The following is a 25,101-nucleotide window of genomic DNA, read 5'->3' on the forward strand; positions in this document are numbered from 1 at the left end:
ACTTTCCCACATGTACCTGTCTTGTGAGCCTCCAAGCCTCTAGGAAGTTCCAAACTTACCCACATTTTTCTGTTCTCTTCTGGGCCCTCTAAACTGTTCCAGTCTGTTCTGTTACCCAGTTCCAAAGTTGCTTCTACATTTTCCAGTATCCTGATAGCAGCACCTCACTCTTTGCAGTACCAATTTACTGTGTTAGTCCGTTCTCACACTGATGTAAGGACATATCCAAGACTGGGTTTTTTAAAAAGGAAAGAGGTTTGACTCACAGTTCAGCATGGATGGGGAGGCTTCAGGAAACTTACATTCATGGAAGAAGGGGAAGCAAACATGTACTTCTTCACATGGTGGCAGGAAGAAGTACCGAGCAAAGGGGAAAAAGCCCCTTATAAAACCATCTCATGAGAACTCACTATCACAAGAACAGCAGCATGGGGGTAACCACCCTATGATTCAATTACCTCCCACTGGGTCCCTCCCATGACATGTGGGGATTATGGGAACTACAATTCAAGATGAGATTTGAGTGGGGACACAGCCAAACCATATTACTGATATATAGAAAAGAAATACAACTGATTTTTATGTATTGATTTTGTTCTCTGCAATTTTTCTGAATTCATTTAATAGCTGTAGTAGGGGTTTTCTATATCTAGGAACATGTCATCTACAAATAGGGAGTATTTTCTTTCTTTCTTCTTTGTCTTTCTCCTTTTTTGTCTTTCCCTTTCCCATTTCCCTTCCTTTCCCCCTTCCCTTCTTTTCCCCCTTCCTTTCCTTTCCCTTTCCCCTCCTCTTCCCCTTTCCTACCCTTCCTTCTTCCCTTTCTATTTCTTTTTCTTGCCTAATTGCTTTGGCTAGAACTTCTAGTGCAATGTTGAATATCAGTACCAGATCTTAGAGGGAGAGCTTTTAGTCCTCATCACTGAGTATGATATAAACTGTGAGTTTTTCATGCCCTTTATCATGTTGAGGAAGTTCAGTCTACATGTTTGTGAGTATGTCTCTTAGAATCCCAGAAGTTGAATTGCTGGGACAAAGAGTATGTACATTTATACATTTTATTTTATTTTTTTTGCCAAATTGCCATCAATAGAATTGAACCAAATTACATTCCCACCAGCAATACATGAGACTGTTTGCCAACATATGTATAACACAGTAAATTATTAAAATTTTGGGCTTTTTTGCCAATGCAATAGGTAGAAAATGGTGTTATAGTCTAGTTTCAATTTTTTTTTTTTTTTTTTTGAGACGGAGTCTTGCTCTGTCACACAGACTGGAGTACCATGGTGCGATCTCGGCTCACTGCAAGCTTTGCCTCCCCAGTTCACACCATTCTCCTGCCTTAGACTCCTGAATAGCTGGAACTACAGGCACCTGCCACCATGCCTGGCTAATTTTGTGTATTTTTTTTTTTTTTTTTTGTAGAGATGGGGTTTCACCTTGTTAGCCAGGATGGTCTCAATCTCCTGACCTCATGATCCGCCCACCTCGGCCTCCCAAAGTGCTGGGATTACAGGCGTGAGCCATCATGCCTGGCCATCTAGTTTCAATTTACATTTATTTTAATATGAGTTAGATTGACCATTCTTTGCATATGTTTAAAAGCAATTATATTTTCTTTCATTTATATAATATAAACTGATTATATCGTTTGCTCATTTTTCTGTTGAGGATTTGTTGCCTTTTTCATATGGATTTGTAGGAGCTCTTTATCTATATTAGGAAAATTGTATTTTATTATTTTTTCTGATATATACATACATATTAAGGAAATTTGCCCTTTGTTTTTTATGACTTTTTTTCACAGTCTTTTCTCTTTAATTAATGTTTTCTTTCTATGCAGAAGTTATTTTTTTTAATGTGATTGATCAACATTTTCATTATACTTTTTGGGTTTTGAGTCAGAATTCAAAATTTTTCTTATTTTGAGTTACAAAATAATTATCTTGTTTTTTTTTCTGTTTATTTGTGTTGACATGAATCTTGGTTTGTTTCCCACGCCGAAGTGCAATGGTGTGATCTCGGCTCACTGTAGCCTTCGCCTCCCAGGTTCAAGCAATTTTCCTGCCTCAGCCCCCCAAGTAGCTGAGATTACAGGTGCCTGCCACAACGTCTACCTTATTTTTGTATTTTTAGTAGAGACGAGGTCTCACCATGTTGGCCAGGCTGGTCTTGAACTCCTGATCTCAAATGATCTGGCCACCTCAGCCTCCCAAAGTTGGGATGCTGGGATTACAGGCATGAGCCACCACGTCTGGCCCGTTTGTTGATTATTTTATTGCCCAATGTTAATTGTTCAGGAGAAGTTTGGAAGGACTAAACAGTCCATTGTAATCCAAATGATACTTCACCTATGACCAAAAAAAATGAACCATTATCTTCCCTTCAGGCCTTTAAATAAACTTGAAGTTACCTGATAAAAAGCATTAAACACATTGCATTTAAATGGCTATAGTTCTTAATATGCTCTCATTCATGCTGCCCTTTCATATTGATGAGCATAAGGTTAGTTAGCATCTGCTTAATCAATGAGACTTGAGAGATGCAGAATTCCACTAGGTTAAGCCTGCCAAGTTGACAAGTCCCATTCATATATGCAAAGCCGACGTATACAAAATTTAATTGTCTTTCCATTTAGGAAGGACTCCTATTGAGGAAACAAACCCTCATGTACAATAGCAGAGGCATATACAACTATTTAGAATAACCTACTTACTATGTCTTTCCTTCTCTCTTTTCTTCCTTCCTTCCTCCTGTCTTCTAGTAAAGAAATATTAAGTACCTACTGTGTGCCACACAGTGCCTAGGCATTGGAGATATCGTGGTGAGCATGATAGAAAGGGTTCCTACCTTCACAGAGCTTATATTTAATTGAGGGAAAAAGTGTAAATGTTAACTAATGCTGTGCTTTGGGGAAAAAAATAGAACTAAAGTAAGGAGATAGAAAATTCTAGGAGAAAGGAGTTTATTTCAGATAGGAGAGTCAGAAGTACTTTCTGGAATAACTGACGTTTGCTTAGAGACTTGATTGAAGTGAGGAGGGAACAAACCACACAGAGATCTAGAGTTAAAGCATTTCCAGTATTTCTGAGTCATTAAATATATGAGGAAAAGCTATCAGCAAGAAGGAGAATATAGCTGACCTTGGAAGAAATTAATAATTCAAAGAACAGAAAATAACTTCCATGGCAGCTTGTTGTACTAAAGAAACAATCATGAAACAAAACAAAACAAAAAAGTGCCTTTAGAAATTCAAAATAAGGCCTGGTGTGGTGGCTCAGGCCTGTAACCCCAGCACTTTGGGAGGCTGAGGTAGGAGGATCTCTTAAGCCCAGGAATTAAAACTAGCCTAGGCCACATAATGAGATACTGTCTCTACAGAAAATTTAAAAATGATCCAGGTATGGTGGTGTCCACCTCTAGTCCCAGCCACTCTGGAGGATAAGGTGGGAGGACTGCTTGAGCCAGGCAGTGGAGGCTGCAGTGGGCCTTGATAGATCGTGCCACTCCACTCCACCCTGGATGACAGCAATACCTTGTCTCAAAAAAAAAAAAAAAAAAAGTATGAAAGAAATTTAAAATAAAATAGCTAGAATTAAAATTTTAGCATAAGAACTAGAAAATAGAGTCAAATAAATCTCCTAGAACACAATAAAAATTATACATGACTATTTCCACAGCTAAAATGAAGGCATGAAGTCTACAGTTTGATAAGGCCCACAAACTTTTGAGCATTGTGAATTAAATAAACAGCCCACACTTAAACAGATTCTCATGAAATTTCTGAATATCTAGAACATAAGATGTTAAAGCTTCTGAAGGGAAAACAGCTAACAAAAGCAAATTATGACCTATAATGGGTAGGAATGAAACTGCGATTGAAATTCTCATTAATGACTCCAGATGCTAGATGAAAATAGAAAATTGTCTTTAAAGTTCTGAAGGAAAATTTTTTTGATTGTAGGGGTGAAATAAAACTGTCATTATTTTTACATGAAGCAATTTCATAGAAAATGCAATAGAATCAAAAAATTATTAGAACTATTTTTCCACATTAGTAATAACCAGTTAAAAATATATTAAAAAACAAGTTACATTCCCAAAAGCATAGTGTCAATTTTCTAAGAATTGACTATATATATATGACTACTATGGAAACAAATATAAAGCTTTTATATAAGATATAAAGAATTAAAAGTGGGAGACATTCGGTTTCCTGAATTTAAGGTAATCTTAGTCAAAATACCAGCTGTCTATTTTGGAAACTTACATTCAAAAGTGAATATGGACAAATAAAGGTCCATGAAGAGAAGGGGAGGAGGGTGGACAGGACTACCAGATACTGACTTACAGTAATACAGTATGTGGGAAGTAGCTCAAGTATAAACAAATGGGCCCAGAATGAGTTCTCCATAGCAATACTATTTATGTAATTTAAATATTAAAATACGTTAAAGGCTCAAGTGATCCTCCTGCCATGGAGTGTTCATCATGTACATTCCATGCACACTTGAAAAGAGTGTATGGGCTGGATATGGTGGCTCATTCTTGTAATCCCAGCACTTTGGGCTGGGATCAGGAGTTTCAGACCAGCCTGGGAAACACGGGGAAACCCTCTCTCTACAGAAAAATACAAAAATTACCTGGGCATGGTGGTGTGCACCTATAGTCCCAGCTATTCGGGAAGCTGAGGTGGAAGGATCACTTGAGCCCTGGAGTGGAGTGTGGCACAATCACAGTTCCCTGCAGCCTCAACCTCCTGGGCTCAAGTGATCCTGCACCTCTGCCTCCCAAGTACCTAGGACTATAGGTGTGTGCCACTGTGCCCAGCTAATTTTTTTTTTTTTTTTTCTGTAGAGAGGGTCTCACTACGTTGCCCCAGGCTGGTATTGAACTCCTTGGGCTCAAGCTATCCTCCTGCTGTGGCCTCTCAAAATGCTGGGATTATAGGTGTGAGCCACTGCACCTGCCACTCTTTGAAGTTTTAGGCATCCACTATAAGGGAGACTACTATATTTACATAGCTGCTTCAGCAGTCTACTGGCTAGCGCTTGAGTGGTATGTCTGCTCTATACTTTTGCTTTTTACCTATTACTTTTTTAAAGTGGTTTTCTTGTGGATGTTATATATTTGGGTGTGGCTTTTTTTATCCAATCTGAAGTTTCTGCCTTTTAATTAGAAGTGCTTAGACCATTTATACTTGATGTTTTTGATAGGGTTAGGTTTAAATTGACCATCTTGCCATTTGTTTTTTATTTTTCCCATGTTTTGTGTTCTTCTCTTACGCTTTTTTTCCACCCCCTGGAATTGTTTTTAAATTTGTCTGGTGTTGTTTCACTCTATGCATACATAGATTATTATTTAGGAAAAGATTAAAAGATACCCTATGAGGATTTCTGGAGCTTTTCTCTGCTTCTTTTCTGGCATTCTATTCTGCAAATTACAGCTGCCTTGTTCTTCCCCAACTCAAATATCTGTCTCTGCCAGTCAGCTAGACTGCTACTCCCCACCTGAGCCACCTTGTTTGTGCCAAAGTCTGGGAATATACCACCATGCAACAAACTGGTAGATATACAGGATTGCCTCATTTGTTGTTCATTTCCCAGAGATACCACTCATGTGTTGCCTATGGTCCAAGTTCTGAAAACAGTTGTTTGACATCAGTCCTATAGCTGTTCTTCATGGGCAGAAATGAAAATGCCTTTTCTACTGTCAAAACTGATTTTTTAATAGCAACTCCAATTGTAGCTATTGCTTAATATCTTTTCTCCACAAGTTTGAAAGTGTCTGTGATCATCTCTGTCACATATTGCATTCCTTGAGAAGCACTATAATGTCTAGTTTCTTATTTTAGCTTCTGATTTCCTACTATAGTATGCCAGCCAACAAAATCATTTTATCGAAAGAAAATTTTTCTTTTAAAGATAGGGTCTCACTATGTTGCCCATATTGGACTCAAACTCCTGGGCTCTAGTGATCCTCCCAGCCTCCCTAAAACAATTTTTTAAAGGTCAGAGTGACCTTTCAGTTGCTAGGTCCAATTCTGCACTTCTGACTCCAGTGATATGGTAGGAACGTTACCGTAGAAAAACCTCCAGGTACCACAAAATAGAATGTAAAATATAAAGAATATTTTGTACAATACAGAAATCATCTGGTTAAAAAAAAATGCTCAGAATAAGAGAAAGGGAGAAGAAAGAGAAGTGTGTTGGGGCGGCGGGCAGAAGAGAAACATACTAAGAATCCAGAGAAAGAAGTGACACATTGAAGTCTGAAGCTTTCTTATGAGTATTTTCCAATTAAACTCCATAGAAGTTTTTATTTGATATTCCTGAGAGTGACTGGAGGCAAAAACCTGGAAGATGTGAGGAATCATTTTAGAAATTCTGCATAAAGCCAAGAGTCTCCAATGGCAGGCTATAGACTTTGTGAATGGGTGAACTAGAACTCAGATCTACTGCACAGAGATGCAGAGAATTTGCTTTTCTTAGCCTTGGGCTGTGGTTGAAAAGGGAAAATACAGTGGCTATGTAGAATTTAAAAGAACTCAGGCCTCTTTTATTTTTGAAGTTTGAAATCATGCTACTCAAGTGTTTTTGTTTTTGTTTTAAAGATAAGAATTGGGTTTTAAAATAGGTTAGAACAGTAGTTCTAGATGACTGGCTCAGACAATAGACATCCTTTCTAGGGGAATAAACTCTCAACAGAAGCTTCCAAATATCCCATGAACAAAGTTTCAACAAAAATGAATTCCCAATAAGGAAAAAAAAAAAAATCACAGAACACACAACACTAGGGCCACATGAGAGTCAGAAGAAATGAACAAACAAAAACAAAACCATACACATATGTGTTAATATATGCATGCAAATGTATGAATATACAAAATCTCTTAAAATGTTTGTGTATATGTATGTGTATATACACATATACACAAACATTTTAGACATATTGTATAAATATGTATACACATATATACACACATACACACACATATATTCCTACAAAATAACTTGAAATATTAGAATTATCCTATACAAAATGTAAAAATAAGTAATTTTTTCAAGGAAAATATATCAGAAAATTGCTAGTATGATTAAAAAGTGTATAAACAGAGCTAAAGAGAGAATTGAGTTGAAAGATTGAGCTCAATAAAATTACACAAAAGAGAGCACAGAGAGAAATAATAAATGGACATATGAAAAAAGAATTAATAAAAATAAAGGTTAGAGGAGAAAGTCTAACTTAGGTCTCCAGAAGCTGGCTTCTGCATGCAACCACTATTACCCTGAAGCTCTGGCAGGAAGTTTCAGATTTGATGCAAATGCCAGTAATGATAGTTATGGGGGATGCTTTTGGTGATGTTTTAGGAGGCGTGAAGCACATGGCCAGTTTTCACTTCAGAGCATTTTTGACCAATGTTTTCCTCAGAACATTTGCTGAATACTGAGGCTGTACAGAGCAGGATGCTTAAAACATAAATGGCAAAAGTCCCCTGTAAGCAGGGTGACATTGTTCAGTATACTCTTAAGATTAGAGGTCTGGATGACTGGGAATAATTGTATAAAATAAATATTCGGTTGAAAACCTTGAGGGGCAAATAATATGTATGAATCATACTAGGGCTGCAACCTAGATTTAACTACTCATACTCTCAGATTAAGGAAAGAAGTCTCTATTTTATCCAGCTAATAGTGGGGAGAGAGAACCCCCACTAGAGAAAGATCACATCTTTTGGAACCTATGTGGTTTTTAAAACATACCATCTGTCATTCAATCAAAGATTAGTAGGCATGGTGAAAAGAACTACATGACCAAAATTCAAAAGGAAAACAGACAATAGAGACAGATACTCAAGTGAGTCTGATACTAGATTTAGCTGGCAAAAACTTTTAAATGATTATTTAAAAGGAATGCCTTTAAATGCATTTTATTTAGAGAATGCCTAAATAATCCTGAACAGAGTGTTAGTAGAAATACGGACATTAAAGCCATTCTGATAAAACCTCAGATGGAAATGAGGAACATGTTATTGGAAACTAGAAGAAAAGTGCTCCTTGTTATAAAGTGGTAAAGAGCTTGGCTAAATTGTGTTCATATAATTCATATGTTAAAAAAAAATAGAGAACAGGTAGAAGAAAACACATGATTTCACCAGATAATTAGAATCCTTTTTTAAAAAAAGAATTATATAAACATTCTCAAACTGAAAATACAACATGAGGAATTAATGCCTCACCAGATAAATTTAACTACAAATTAGGTGGAGCAGAAGATAAAATTAGTGTACTGAAAGACTAATTAATAGAAAACACTAAAATGGAAGCACAGAGATAAAGAAAAAATACAGAAAAATAGAAAAATGTATGACTAGATGAAAAAACATCCATATATGTTATTGGAGCCTAGAAAAAAGGAGAAAGAATAAGGCAGAAGTAACATTTGAAAAATAATAATATCCCTCAAATAAAGGTCATCTACCCATAAACTCAAGAAGTTCTGTGAACCTCCAAGAGAACAAATACATGGAAATTACATCAAGGCATATGTGATGGTTAATTTTATGTGTCAATTTGACTGGGATAAGGGATGGTCAGATAGGTAGTAAAACAGTATTTCTGTGTGTATGTGAGGGTGTTTCCAGAGATTAGCATTTGAATTTTTAGGCTAAATAAAGATTATCTTCATCAATGCAAGTGACCATGATTCAATCTATTGAGGGGATGACTAGAACAAAAAGGTGGAGAAAGGCTGAATTTGCCATCTCTGCTTGAGCTGGGGTATCTTCTCCTGCCCTTGGACATTGGCACTCCTGGTTCTCAGGCCTTTGGACTTGATTGGTCATTGGTCTCCTGATTTTCAGGCATTTGAACTCAGACTGGGATTTACACCATTAGCTCCTCTGATTCTCAGGCCTTTCGATTCCGAGTTGCACTATCAGTTTTCCTGCAGATGGCAGATGATGGGACTTCTTGACCTACATAATTGTATGTGCCAATTCCTATCATAAATTTTTTTCTTTCTCTCAGTTCTGTTTTTCTGGAAAGTCATGACTAACACAGATTTTGGTACTGAGAAGTGGGAGTGCTGCTGTAATGAATGCCTGAAAATGTGGAAGTAGCTTTGCAACTGGGTAATGGATAGAGGCTGGAAGAGTTTTGAGGTGCATGCTAGAAAACACCCGTATTGTTGTGACCAGATCTTTAAAAGTGATTCTAATGAGGGTTCAGAAAGAAAAGAGGAGCACTTTGGAGAAAGCCTCCATCTTCTTAGAGAATGCCTAAATAATCCTGAACAGAATGTTGGTAGACATATGGATGTTAAGGCCATTCAGATAAAACCTCAGATAGAAATGAGGAACATGTTACTGGAAACTCGAGGAAAAGTAATCCTTGTTATAAAGTGGCAAAGAGCTTGGCGAAATTGTATTCATGTTCTAGTGTTTTGTGGAAGGTAGAAATTGCAAGCGATGAAATTGGTTATTTGGCTGAAAAAAATCTCTTAGAAAATTGCTGAGGGACTGACTTGGTTCCTCCTTCTGACCGCTTATGATAGAATGCCAGAAGAAATGACTACAAGAGGAATTGTTAATCAAAAAGGAAGCAGAACTTAAAGATTTGGAAAAGTCTTAGCCTATTCATATCATAAAGAAAGAGAAAGCCAGCTTTGGAGAAAACACTAAGGGTGTGGCCAAGGGGCCTTTTGATAGAGATTAGTATGGATCAGCCCTCTCTGCAGAAGCCAGGAGATACTCTCCAAGACAACAGAAGACAATAGAAGAATGACCCTGAAGGCAATATAGAGATAATGGAGGCTGCCCCTCCCAGCATAGGACCAGAGTGCAAAGTCCCTTGGGGCAAAGAAGTTTCAAATATGGAGCCACCTGAGCCTGAGACCTCAGCATGCACCACTGCCCAATAGAACCTTACATTATGGGTTCTGCTCCCCACCACTGGCTTCTCTAAAGTGTGGCTCTGGTGGGCCTGGTATAGTGTAGGCTGTGATGGCCAACCCTGTAGGCGGCACAGGTGGTAGATTTTGGTGGCATCTACAGTCTCTGCCAACACTTAGGGAGCCATGGCTTAGGCTATGCATGGCAAAGCCACTGGTGCATGATTCTAGCCTAGGAGAGCCACAGGCCCCTGACCCCAAGTCAGCTTGAATGACAGAGGCAGAATAACTACCTGGAAGAGCCACAAACTTGGGACTCCAGCCAATAGCTGTGGAGATGGGACCATAGCCTACTTAGTCTGGAAGGCAGAGCATCAAGCAGAAGGTTATTCTGGAACCTTCAGGTTTAATGGAATTTTTCCCTGTTGGGTTGGTTTGCTCAGAACCTGTCATTTCTTTCTTCTTTCCTATTCCTTTATTTTGGAATAGGAATATCTATCCTATGCCTTTCCCACCATAGTATTTTGGAAGCACATAACATGTTGGTTTTAGAGGTTCACAGTTGGAAAGCAGTCTGCCTCAGGATGAATTGTATACCTTGAGTCTCACCCATATCTGATTTAGATGATATTAGGTGAGATTCTGGACTTTGGATTTTTCAGTTGAGGCTGGAATGAGTTAAGATTGCGGGGCTGCTGGGATGGAATGAAATATTCCGCATGTGAGAAGGACGTGTATTTTGGGGGGCTTGGGTGCAATGCTATAGACTGAATGTGTCTCCCCCAAAACTCATATGTAGAAACCTAATTTCCAATGTGATGTTATTTGGATAGGGCCTTTGGGAAGTTATTAGGTCATGAAGTCATTAATGGAATTAGTGCCCTTATAAAAGAAACCCCAGAAAGCTCTTCCTTCCATCATGTGAGGTTACAGCCATCTATCAGTGAGAAAGTAGACCCCTGTAAGACACTACATCTGCCAGCACTTTGATCTAGTACTTTTTAGTCCCCAGAACTGTGAGAAGTCAATTTCTATTATTTACCTAGTCTATGGTATTTTGTTATAGCAGTCTGAATGGACCAAGACAGAACTCTTATTATGGTAAGCCTGCTAAAAAAAGTAAAGACACACAGAAAATATTAAAAGCAGCCACAGCAAAAAAGGCACATTACTTTCAAGTGGGGGCAATAAAAAAACCTATAGCTAACTAGTCACCAGAAATAATGAGAACCAGAAGAATGAAAGTATCCGTAAAGTACTGGAAAAAAAAAAAAAAAAAGCCAACCCAGAATTCTGTATCCACAAAAATATTAAAAATGGTAAGATGCAAATGTTTCAGACAAGTAAAAACTGAGAGAATTCGGAGAAAGCAAACCTATACTATGATAATAGCAAAGGGAGAATATGATCCCACATGGAAATAGGGAATTGTACGAAGGCGCTACAAGCAATGAGACAACATAAATATATGGGTGGTATGCATGAATGTTGATGATACAAACAATAATAGCAGTATATTGTGGGGTCATAAATATATGTAGAATTAAAATGCCTAACAATGATAATGCAAAAACAGGAGAGTAAATGGAGTTCTAATGTCCTAGTATTTTCAGGGAAATGGTAAAAGGAATAATTTGTATTATACTGTAAAGCCAACTGGCTAAAGATGCACATTGTAATCTTTATGGAAACCACTAAAATAAAGTAAAAGAATGAATAAAAATTAAGAGATGGGAAACATTTAAGAAAATATTTGATTAATCTTAAAGCAAAGTAGGAATCAATGAAATATAAAACATGCATACAATATAGAAAGTGAACAAGTCCAGTTACTGGCTCCTTGAAGAGGTTAACAAACTTGATAAACTCCTAGCAGGATTCTTCAAGAATAATCTTACTTTGGTTTGACATTTTAAAACTCAGTTAATGTGGCCGGGTGGGGTGACTCACGCCTATAATCTCAGCACTTTGTGAGACTGAGGCAGGCTGGATCACTTGAGGTCAGGAGTTCGAGACCAGCCTGGCTAACTGGTGAAGCCCTGTCTCCACTAAAAATACAAAAAGTAACTGGGCACGGTGGTGTGTGCCTGTAATCCCAGCTACTCAGGAGGCTGAGACAGAAGAATCACTTGAACCCGGGAGGCAGAGGTTGCAGTGAGCCAAAACCCTGCCACTGCACTCTAGTCTGAGCAACAGAGCGAGACTCTGTCTCAAAAAAAAAATAAAATAAAATAAAAAATAAAATATGTTAATGTAATTTGTCACTTTAATAAAGTCATGTTATTTTATTAGGTTCAGAAAAAGCATATGATTAAATTCAACATTAACACATTTTTTTCAAGTTCTTTTGGCAAGCTAGGAATATATTCTGATAACCATACCAAAAAAAAAACAAAAACAAAAAACCCCTGCAATTCATATCATTCTTACTCTGATAAATTAAAAGCATTCCCATTACCATCAGGAACAAAACACAGATGTCTCCTTTGATCATTTTTATTCATTATTAAATTGGTGAACCCATCCAGCATGGTTGGAACTCTCTAAAAATAAAACTAGTAGGATTGAAAGAAAAAAATTACACTGTTATTTCCAGCTAGTATGTTTAGATAATCAAAGACTAGAAGAAGCTATATATTATTAGAAAAAGAAAGTTTATAGCAAAGTTGTAGAATACTTCAATATATAAAAGTTAATTGTATTTTTAAGTCCCTTTTATGATTGAATAAATATTAAAGTTAATTAGGAATACATCTAGCAAAATATTTGTAAAACTTTTGTAGAATTGGAAAATTTTATTTAAAGATAACCTAAATAAATGTAGAGATATGCCATTATTTATGCATGCTTTGGCTGTGATATTCTAATATGGTTTTTCCTTGCAGACTTTGCCTTCAAAAGAAACATTTTTAAACACTACCCAAATGCCTTGCCTGCAATCAGCTTCAACTTGGAGTAGCTGTGAATGCAATTCAGAGTCTTACCTATTAAGAGACCATGTATCAGAGTTAGATTCCTCTTTCCATTCTGTTCTATCATTGCCATCAGGTAAGCCTCCTTGTAACAATTTCTAAGTAACGATATTTTCTATACTGAAATCTAATCCTCTAGATACAGAGAATCTAATATAATCTTATCAATTTTTTTCAGTAGATATTAGAACTAAGCAATGCCTTGATAACTAAATTTGTTATAGAGGAATTAATCTAGTCACATGCACTGTTAATGTTCTATCTGTGTAAGTTGATTCTTTAACTCCTAAACGAACTTGATTTACTTTGGGAAATTACTAGGTTTTTTTCTTGTTAAATTTTGAGCATTTTATTGGTAACACAGCTGCGCTGTTGAAATGTTTCTGAGTAACGGTAATTCAGTGTTCTTTTTCTAACGTACTGTTATACATGGAGGTTTCCCTGCCATAAAATATTTCTCCATTTATAATCTGCATTGAATTTCTCAATGCAGAGGGAAAACTGCATACCTATAAGTATAGTCAACCTCAAGAGTATCTGTATTCTATAACTGAGTAAATGAGGCTTATATATCCTTACATAAAGTGTTTGTTTATTTATTTATTTATTTTGGGACAGGGTCTTGCTACTGTTACCCAGGCTGGAGTACGGTAGTATGATCATAGCTCACTGCAGCCTTGACCTCCTGGGCTCAAGCAATCCTCCCACCTCAGCCTCCCAAGTAGCTGAAACTACTTGGGTGCATGACACCACACCAGCTAATTTTTTAATTTTTTTGTAGAGATGGGGTCTGACTATATTGCCCAGGCTGGTCTTGAACTTCTAGCCTCAAGTGATCCTCCCACCTCAACCTCCCAAAAATGCTAGGATTACTCTAGGTGGTTTTCAATTTTCAGTTCTTGATTTTTGTGGAACCTTTTACACTCTTGTCTATATTGGAACTAAAGTAAATATTTAGGGGAGAAAGAAAATATCCCTCATTGGTTATCTCAGGTTCTTCTCTTTATTGGGGGATATCTCAACTTGGCTTTTGTTCCATTTTCTGCTTATAGTTCTAATGGTCTTTTAAATTCTCAAAATCAAGGGACTGACTGATCCTATTTGTAAAGCTCTGTGTTTTGAACCTGTCCCCCTGCCCTGAATCTCAATTTAGTTTTTATCAGTAGTAGAGTGGCTTCTTAGCTACACCATTACCTTGATTTAAGTTTCTAATAAGAACTATTTCTTTCTATATTTAAGGAAACCTTAATAATATGATGAAATAATCCATATAACAATAATAATGTAGCTAATATTTAGTATTAGCACATACTGAGCCGTGTATATATTTAAGCACATTACATTTTCTTGTGTAATTCTCACAACTCCATGAGAATAGGTATCTTTGTTCTGCTCATCTTACATATGAGAAAACTAAGCTTCATGATATTACTCATCCAAGATTACTTGGCTAATAAATGATGAGCCAGGATTTGAGGTAGTCATTCTCCAGAACCAAACTCCTCACCATTACTTTACTGCCTGTTTTCTTATTAGCAAATATATTTCTCTGATGACATAACCCTGAGAGCTGGTATAAAAACTCTTTATCCTAAGACTCTTATGCCCCCTCTAATAAGATTAGATTGTTTATCTACTATTTCGTTATATCCATTCCTTCTTACATTCAATAAAAATCTCAATACCTACTATATGTAAGTACTAAATAAATGCTAGGAGTATAAATACAAATAAACCCCTCAAGGTACTTGCATTCCAGTTTAAAACAACTGAAAGGTAAACTAATAAGTACAATAAAAGGCAATGAAATATTTTTACAAAAGCTGACAGGTCACGTGTGGGTATTAAGAAAGGAATATAGACGGAACAATGACCTTTTCTTGTTAGATCATGTTTTTGCACAAATCACAAAGAACAGTGGTAGAATTGGTGATACTCTTCTTGTAATACTGCTTTGGAGAAACAAATGCAACAAACTTATGTTTAGGTAATTGGAAAATATCAGAATCCTGAAATGTGTAAGGAGCATTTTAAAGGAGAATATTTAATTTTTATTCCCATTTTCATTTTGTCATCTAATTTTCATATGATCATAATACCAAGATTCAAACTCATCTTACATCTGTACCTTGGAACAAATTCCATGATGATACTCATGAACTAATTTTTGTTTTGTATATTTTTCCACACTTGAGTATGGATCTGCCACTAAGATACATCATTTGAAGAGGAGAGAATTTTTTTCTGTTTAAAATCCAGACCCAGCCAGGTGGGCACAGTGGTTCATGCCTGTAATCCCAACCCTTTGGGAGGCTGAGGTGGGAGGATTGCTTGAGCTCAAGAATTCAAGACCAGACTGGGAACACAGTAAGACTTTGTGTCTAAAGAAAAAAAATTTTTTAAATTAGCCAGGCATGGAGGTGTGCACCTGTAGTCTCAGCTACTTGAGAGGCTGAGGTGGGAGGACTGCTTGAGCCCAGGAGGTTGAGAATGTAGTGGGCCAGAATCATGCTACCGCACTCCAGCCTGGGCAACAGAGCCAGCACCTGTCTCAAGAATAAAACAAACAAAAAAATCCAGGCCCTTCCTGGGTCTATGTTCATTTATGTATTCAAATTAGTTTCCTTACAGTACCTTCTTTCAATAGCCAAATTTTCATTATTAACTGAGTTATAATATATGTTCTCAAGGAAAAGTTAAGTGTCTCAATAAATACTTTTTAAGATGATTTTGTTTTTTCATTCTTGGTTGAAAGAAAAAACCTTTAGTAAATGTGAAGCATAACTACTACATTGCTTAACTCCTCTTTGGTTGTGAGAGTACAGAATACAAACATAGTGAATTGAAAGTCTCCTCAAGCCTGTAATCCCAGCACTTTGGGAGGCCGAGACGGGCGGATCACGAGGTCAGGAGATCGAGACCATCCTGGCTAACACGGTGAAACCCCGTCTCTACTAAAAAATACAAAAAAAATTAGCCGGGCGAGGTGGCGGGCGCCTGTAGTCCCAGCTACTCGGGAGGCTGAGGCAGGAGAATGGCGTGAACCCGGGAGGCGGAGCTTGCAGTGAGCTGAGACCGGCCACTGCACTCCAACCTGGGCGGCAGAGCGAGACTCCGTCTCAAAAAAAAAAAAAAAAAAAAAGAAAGTCTCCAAGCCTCTATTTAGAAACAAAACTAGGTTGTCAACAGGTTTTCATCTTTATAAAAGTAGATTCATTGTGATATATAATATAGTAAAATAAGGGAATGTGAACTTTGATGTTTTCATAAAAGGTTGCATCTGACTTATAGTGGTTTTCTCCCAAGAAGTTAAAAGTATGTAATTTTTCGGAAATTTCATTATTTCAAATGCGAAGTTTGTAGGGATGGGATGGGAATGGATTTAGCGGGTGTAGGTTTTCTTAAGACTTCTTGGGTATATTTGTTTCCATTCATCTGTGAATAGTATTTATTAATATTTAGAAGTACTGTTCATCTTATGTACTATTTCAGGAAGTTCATGAAGTTGTTTCTCTGTTAGCTTTTTAATTTGTTGATTAAGTGCACCTAACCAGTAATTTCTAAAATACTGCTACCAACATGCTTGGAAAGAGTATTTTGTCAATTCTGATAGTTGTTACATTTCAAACTTTTGCTTATTTTCTTAAGCTTATGTGCTATTTGCAGAAAGAAAGCAATTTTAATGTTACAATCTGTAATCCTAGTATTACAAAGAGTGGTATATTGAAAATACCTTTTTTACTTTATTTTTCCAGATGTGCCTCTTCATTTTCACTTTGAAACACTGTTAAAAAGGACTGAAATAAAAGGCAATCTTGCTGAAAATAAATTTGTAGATGAATATATCATATCTCCATCACCTGGTATGTCACATTTACAGTTCTTGTACTTTATATGCCTTTTTATGTCTTTATACTTACTATTTTTGCATTCTAAGGAAATAAAATTTAACAAAAGAATAAATGAAAATCCTTAATTTTTAATACTCACTTTTTACAAATCATGTACACATAAAATACAAGAACAATTTTAACATGAAATGTGCAATACCTATTGAATGATAATTATGAACTATTACTGATAAATATAATAAAAATTTAAATAAATATGGAGAAACAGTATTTCTGTATGGTAAGATCAATAAAGATATAAATTCTTCCTAATAGTTCATATGATTAATGTAATATAACTTGAAGTTCTCATAGAATTTGTTTAACTTAAAATAATTCTAAAGCACAATGGGAAGACTAAAGAGGGGAAAATATAAAAGGAATTACTATAAAAGTTTAGAGAAAATCTAGCCAACCCACAAATGGAAACATAACAAAAATCTATAATAATGTAGATTCTATTTTGCTCCTATTTAAGAAAATAGATCAATGAAGTAAACTCTATAGTTGATTATATAGAAGAATTGTATATCAGTGGGAAAGTGGAGAACCATTGGTTCTCATGTAGAGAACCAATAACATTTCTCATGGAGAAAACATTACTGTTAGTCTTTCCCAGTAGAATTCTTTTACATACTCATTTAATGCTATTAATCAGAATAATTTCTAGTTAATTCCAAGACTTCTACTTAAAACGTTAAAACTACAAAATAAAGCTTGTAATTATAACGAAATTATAACGAAATGTTTATGAGTTCTGTGAATGTGGGTGAATTCTATGCTTGGAAGCAATTACAAGAAGAAAGAAAACAACATATTTTGATTATTCACAAAGTTAAAATCTAAACATCAGAAAAGTCTTATAAATTTAATATAAATTATTTCTATATGAAATAATCTACCTCAAAAACTCAAGTCAAATGAATACCTGTTAGAACTGGGGTCTTATTATAAAATAAATTTATAAAAATCAACAGCTTTTATAAGTACCAATAGTAACTAGATAGCCTATGTAAAGGAATAAAATATGTTAGACACATTGACAATGAAAATATAAAGTATTTTTCATCAAACTTAACAAGTACCTACATGAGGACTACTTCAAAAGTTTAGTGAGAAACATGAGGACATTCCTAGATGGAGAGAAATATCCTCTTCCTGTCAGAAGACAGTGTCATAACTGAAGTTGTCAATTTTCCCCAAATTAATCTACAAGTAGAATATAATCCTAATCAGAATCAGAGGTATTATTGGAACAAAGTTATTCTGAATTTTATCTCAGACAGAAAATGTTAAATAGCCAATTAAATTTTTAGAAGATTAATAGCAGGACTATGAAGTTATAATCATGAAAACATGGTTCTGATAGAAGGCAGATCAAGGGAGCTTAAAAAAAGTCTAGAGACAGAAGTTGGTATTTCCTACTATGTTGAAAAAATGACTTAGTCAATAAATAATGATGACAACAACAACAAATTCTTATGAAGCATCATTTTATATGTCAGCACTGGTTGAAGGGCTTTATATTACTTATTTAAGTCTGTATAACTCTGTGAGGTAGGTATTATTATTCTCCTTGACTAATCTTCCCCAAATTACAGTTGCGTAATAGAAGAGCCAGAATTCAAACCCAAGCAGTCTGGCTTGGAGCTATGCTCTATATAACCAAGTTTCCTTTGTAATCAAAGGCATTAAATAATGACTCTTTGGAAGAATTAAAAAGTGAGATCACTAACTCACAAAGTGCATTAAAACAAATTTAAGTTGGATGGACATTAAAATACATTTCAGATAGATTAAAACGTTCAGTGTTAAAAATGAATGTCTTAAAAGAATAACAAGAAAAAGTGTACTTGATGATAATGAAAATAATAATATTAACTGAGCTTATAGTCAGACACTATGCGAAAGTTTACTACTTTTGCCTATAACATTAATGATTTTAAACATAATCATCAAGTTTGGCACAAATGTAGTAAAAATAGCGCCCTCAAATATCTTGGATATTAAGAATTGATACAAGCCTTTTGGGGAGCTCTGTGAAATGCATTACAAGGCCTTTAAACTATGTATTTTTTTATAAGTTCAGTGTGGCTTAAAAACTCCCTTGTTTACTTTTGCACCTATTCCCCATAAATGTTTACTGACTGTTAACCCTATATTCTGACCCAATTATTCCATTTCCAAGAATCTAGTCTAATCCTAAATATGAAACCTTTATTCACAACTATATTCATCTTCTCATGTTTTTGTGATAATGAAAAATTAGCGACAACTTGAAGAGCACAATAGGGATATGGTTAAATATACTACAGTGGAATATACAGCCTTAAAAAATATCTTAAAAGTTCATATAAGGATGGAAACATACTCATCAAAGAATGTTATGATATAAAAGGATGAAAATATTTTACTTCTGTGTCTGGTACAATTATAGCCATGTAGAAATATTTATTCTTATATCAACCAAATGCAATATGTGGACCTTACTGAGATTGATTTGAATAAACCTGCTGTTTATATACACACACATAATTTTTGAAACGAGAAATTTGAACATGGACCAGCTGTTAGATATTAATGAATTATTGTTAATTTTGCTACTTGTAATAATGCATTGTGGTTACATAAACCCAGGTGCACTTTTTCAGTTTGTTAGAGATTCACACTAACATATATGTAGATGAAAAGGTATGTCTGGGATTTGCTTTTGAATACTCTAGCAAAAATGTTGGTGGGAGAGATGAAACAAGATTCGTTGTAAGTTGTTCACTGCTGAGACTGAAGGATAGGTACATGGGAGTTCATTATTCTAGTTTCCTTTTGTGTTTATCTGAAATTTTTCCACAGCAAAAATTAAAGAGAAAAAAGATGAAGGCACCAAGGATGAAAAACAATTATCTATGCTAAGGGGAAAAAGCCTAAAATACAGAAAAATATAAGTAATATGTGCAGTTACCTTTTAATGATGTGAGTTCACTTGTTGGAATTTGTCCTAAGACTAGATTTTTTCAAAAGGGAAAAAAATGTATCCATGAAGATGATTATTTTAAGAATGTCTTTAATAGCATTATCATTATGATGGTAAGTATCATGGTCAACAGCTAGGAAATAGCTAAAGAACATTGTTTCTAATCAGAGAAATGTTATATAGCCATCTGAAAAAATAAGAGTGATAAAAATATAAGTATACATTTAATTAAAATTATGATTTCATATTTGATATACATATGAAATATAAAACATGTATTATTAACTGAAAGAGTATTCAAATATGAAAATATATGCTATTAGAGATTAATTATGTTTCTTTTAATGTTGTTCTATTTGATTTAAAAAAATAAGGCAGGTTGGGCACGGTGGCCCACACCTGTAATCCCAGCACTTAGGGAGGCTGAGGCAGGAGGATCACTTGGGCCCAGAGTTCAAGACCAGCCTGGGAAATATAGTGAAATCCCATCTCCACAAAAAATACAAAAATTAGCTGGGCATGGTGGTGTGCACCTGTGGTCCTAGCTACTTGGGAGGCTGAGGCAGGAGGATGACTCAAGCCTGGGAGGTTGAGGCTCCCACTGAGCCATAATTACACCACTGCACCCCAGGATGGGTGACAAAGTGAGACCCTGTTTCTAAAAAAATAAAAAACAAAAAATAAGGCAGTTAAACGTGTTAGGCACACAATTAAGGGGAATGCATGAATAATGTAATGAGAAATTTCATCCTATATATCTGTCTTAAATAGCTGGTCATTAATTTTTCTTTTGCTGTTAGTGATTAGAGTTCAGAATTTATTAAGCACTTAGTGCCAGGCAGACTATTAAGTGCTGAAGAATCAAAGGTGAATTACAGGAAGTCAAAATTGTAATGGAGGAAGACAAATAACTGTTATATAGTATAATGGGGATAAACACATTTGAAGGCTGAGTGTGGTGCCTCATGCTTGTAATCCCAGCACTTTGGGAGGCTGAGGTAGGGGGATTGCTTGAGCCCAGGAGTTCAAGACCAGCTTGGGCAACATGGCAAAACCCTGTCTACAAAAAATATAAAAATTAGGCAGGCATGGTGGTGCATGCCTGTAGTACCAGTGACTTAGGAGGCTAAGGCAGGATTGCTTGGGCCCAGGAACTCGAGGCTGCAATGAGCAATGATCACACCACTGCACTCCACCTTGGGTGACAGAGTGAGACTCTTATCTTAAAAAGAAATTATGTAAGATATAAATAAGAAGGAGTATGTAACTCTGCTTAGAAGGCAGAAAAAGAGAGGTTAAGGGAGATGAGAAATGGGCAAGGAGAGGAACTCTAGAAAGACGGTGATGCCAAGTGCAGCTTCAACTACTGAATTGGAATTTACAGAGAAAGAAGGATGAAGTGTTCCCGATTAGTGCTTCTCAAACTCTAAAATGTAAACAAGTTACTTTGGGGATATTGTTAGAATGCAGATTCTGATTTAATAAATCTGGAATGGGACCTGAAATTCTGCATTTCTAACGAGGTCCCAAGTGATGCAGATGCTGTTGGCCCATACTGAGTAACAAGTCTTTAAAGAACAAAAACAAACATATGTCTTGTCATGGAGAAATGACACAGTATGATATATTCAAATATCTATAAATAAGGACAGGTGCAGTGGCTCATGCCTGTAATCCTACCACTTTGGGAGGCTGAGGCGGGTGGATCACCTGAGATCAGGAGTTTAAGACCAGCCTGGGCAACATAGTGAAACCCCATCTGTACTAAAAATACAAAGACTAGCCAAGGGTGGTGGTGCACGCCTGTGGTCCCAGCTACTTGGGGGGCTGAGGCATGAGAATCACTTGAACTCAGGAGACGGAGGTGCAGTGAGCTGAGATGGCACCATTGCACTCCGGCCTGGGCAACAGAGCAAGACTTCATCTCAAAACAAACAACAAATATCTATAAATAACTTGGCATTCCGGTAGGGCAAATTGCGTGAAGGCAGTAGACAGATCTTTACTTGGATTTATCCTGTATGGTCCATTAGATTTGGCAGTTTACAATGGAATTGCTGATTTCAGGCAACAAGCAGAGAAAAGCCAAATTGTAGTGGGATGAAGAGTGCATGATGACTAGTTTAATCATGAGGAGTACGAGACAAAACCAATTTAAGAGTTTATACTTATCAAAATATTCAAAGTTATGAAAGTTATGGAAGACAGTGGAACTGTTTCAGATATAAGACCTTAATGAGATCTGACAACTGCAATGCCATCTGCAATGAATAGTTGAAATCATCTGTAAATAACATTATAGAGATATTGGTGAAATCTGAATAAAGTCTATAGATTAGCTAATGGCACTGAACTGCATGGCTACATAAGAAAATGTCCTGTTTTCAGAAATGCATTGATGTTTTTAGGGCTAAAGGGGCATCATGTCAGCAACTAAATTTCATTTGTGGTCTGAAAGAAGGAGGTAAAGCAAATGTGATACGATGTTAACATTTGGGGGATTTCAGAAAAGGGTATACAGAAATTTGTTCTATTTCAAGTTTTCTGTAATTCTGAAATTATGTCTCAGATAGATGGAAGAGGAGGAACAATAGCACCATAACCCACACAAGCCAGCCAGAAACATAAAGCTCAGTTTTTGTTACCTACACTTCCTCCTGTCTAAACCAGTTGCCAAGTTGTCAATATGATGTGTTTCCTTTCTTGCCTTCGACTACTCTCACAGTCCACCATGATCTCTTATCTATACTTCTGAAATAGACTTTTAATCCATGTTTCCCCTTTAATCACTGTAGGCAGTGATCTCTTCAAAATGCAAATCTAATGTCACTCCTGCTCCCCACACCATCCCGTTAAAACATTCCAGAAGGAATATTCTTAACACCTCAAAGCCCTATCTACATAGACTGGCCTCTCCCTCATGATTCTTTCTCACCACGCTTCCTTACTCTACACTACATAGCTGTTCAGTTCCCAAATTTGTCCTGTGCCCCTGGGCCATTGTACATGCTATTCTCCTCCTTCCCCTAACTATCAGCTATTTCTGTTCATATTTAAAATCTATGACTTCATCTGGGGTAGCCTTTCCCAGAGCTCTTACTAGTACTCTTATACATTCTCAGTAACATCATGTAGTTTCACAACTGAAATGCGTATTTTTCTATCACGTTACGATTGCATTCCTTGAAATAACACCTGTAAACTACAAGGGCTGCTACAAATCCTAGTTTTGCTTACCTAGGGTTTCGAATAGTGCTTGCCATGTGTTGGATCTCTGTAAAGTTGCTGGATGAATAAAAGGGAAGGAAGTAAAGACACGATATATGAGAAATGCTATCAAAGTGTGATCTTAGGATGAACCCCAAGAGAGGATTGGGAGAGCAAGAACTGAAAGGCTGGGAGGTTTATCAATAGAACAGGTGAAGAGGATGTGTAGAATTGTCATACATTTCCTACTGTTTCAAGGGTCCATGAAAATCTTACAAGACAATAATGAATTAGAAGGAAAATGATAAATGTGAAGAAAACATTTGAATACAATTTAATTTAAAAATCAACTTCTGTGAAAGTTAAGATTCCTTCACAAAGTTTGATGTTTTCAGAAGAATGGAGAATTGCTTTTAGAAAATAAGAGAAATGTTAATTGTCTACAGTTTGCCTAAATGCTACAGCAAAATGTTATTAAAAGAATGGACACTTTTAATACCTACATACATTTTAACATATACATTTTAAAATCCACCTCTCACAATTCTAGTTACCATTTTAGTAAGTTCAGATTACTCCTGCCATGGTTTTCTTGTATTAATAACTTTCAGGGTATCATCATCTGTGATGCACTTACGATTTAACTTTCATTTGCTGTTTGACATTCAGGTGCATCGTTGAAATCTTAGGGTGTAATATTGATTCTGGAAAACACTTTATCCTTTCTTCAACTATTCCCTCCTTTTCATTCTCTCTAGTCTCATCTGTTACCCCATTCTCGTCTTTTTCCCTCCATATTTTCTATCACTCTATTCCATCAAGATATAGAATTCCTCTTCCAGACCTTGATTTTGATTTTCAGCTTGATTTTGATTGTTACTTAGCCTAGTGATGATTTTAACATTTGAACAATTATATTTCCTATTTCTGACACTTCTCCAGAGGGGCTCTTACTGTTTCTGTTGGCAATATTAACTGTTGAAATTGAGTTGCTAATATGTATTCCATGAATGCTCCATTATTTCGTGAGATGGTTCTTCCACTTGTGGTTTGTACCTGTTTTTTGATTTAGTGTTGGTATTCAGATTTTTGGAGTTTTCTATACTCATCATTGAAGCTGTGATACTCAGTTAAAACTGTTCTACCACTGCTGTTTATGGGACACTTCTGATGGGAAGGGAATTTATACTACATGTGAAATTTTCACACTAATTTGGGGATGGGCCGGACATTTCAAAGCGGGGCACTTTGGCATTGCTTTCTCTCTCCAACCATTCATTTATCTGCCTAAAGCTGATTTTGTTAGTCTGACTGAGATATTGACATGTGCAGTCAATATCCAGATAGTTGTCCTGCTTCCAATTTTCCTTTCTTGTGAGTCTAGACCACCTTTGGTGGCATCGCACCTCTTTGTGGCAGTACTTCACTGTGTGCTTCTGCTCTGGGTTTCCTCTTCAAATTCCATACAGTATTAGTCTTTCAGAGATTCCTCAGAAATTCTGCCTTAGAAGTTCCACTCTTTGCTTGCAAATATGGATTTATATGTGCATATCTGTGCATATACCTATGTAAAAAGTATTTGTCTATCATATTTAGGGTCATTTGCCATCTTGAAACCAGACACTCCTTGTCAGCTGGTAGGCCATGCCCTTTTATTTCAATAGTGTGAGTTTGGCACTTCAGCTTACATATTTCTTTTTCCACTCCTTTCCACATCTCCAAACCTTTCAAAAAAGGAAGCCAATTTGGTTATTAGACCAAGGCTGGAAATAAGGGGGTTCAGATATACAATCATGGTAACGCTAACACTGACTGAACACTTATCACATCAGATGCTTTTACTTACTGCTACAGGAATAAACTCAAGTAATCATTATAAACCCAAGATCGCTATTATTCCTATTTTACAGATGATGCAACTAAGGCATCAGAGATGTTAAATGATTCAGGCGCTTGCTCGCACAGTCTAGTCTGACCATGTTGAATCTTACTTGGTCCCAAATGATTTCCAGATTTAGGGTAAGCAAGAACTTTAAAGATTCTGACGATCGCCAGGATTTATGTATCTGAGCCAATCCTCATTCTATAAAGTTTCTGTAATTTGGAAGACTTTGAGAACAGATCATCTTCCCTTTTCATTCCCCTCAAAAAAATGAAGAAAATACAA

The 25,101-nt window shown here is 36.2% G+C and overlaps 1 protein-coding gene across 7 annotated transcripts in view; it reads left to right on the top strand.

Moving 5' to 3' along the window:
- Positions 1–25,101, top strand: part of KANSL1L (KAT8 regulatory NSL complex subunit 1 like) — a 140,545-nt gene that overhangs the window by 105,109 nt on the left and 10,335 nt on the right. For all 7 annotated transcript variants that reach the window (XM_033230426.1, XM_033230421.1, XM_033230422.1 and 4 more), the window contains exons 7-8: positions 12,780–12,942; positions 16,622–16,729. In XM_033230426.1, the coding sequence (XP_033086317.1) occupies positions 12,780–12,942; positions 16,622–16,729 (271 nt within the window). The remainder of the gene's footprint in view (positions 1–12,779; positions 12,943–16,621; positions 16,730–25,101) is intronic.

This window comes from Trachypithecus francoisi, unplaced genomic scaffold, assembly GCF_009764315.1.
Source record: "Trachypithecus francoisi isolate TF-2019V2 unplaced genomic scaffold, Tfra_2.0 Lachesis_group13, whole genome shotgun sequence".
Lineage (NCBI taxonomy): Eukaryota > Metazoa > Chordata > Mammalia > Primates > Cercopithecidae > Trachypithecus > Trachypithecus francoisi.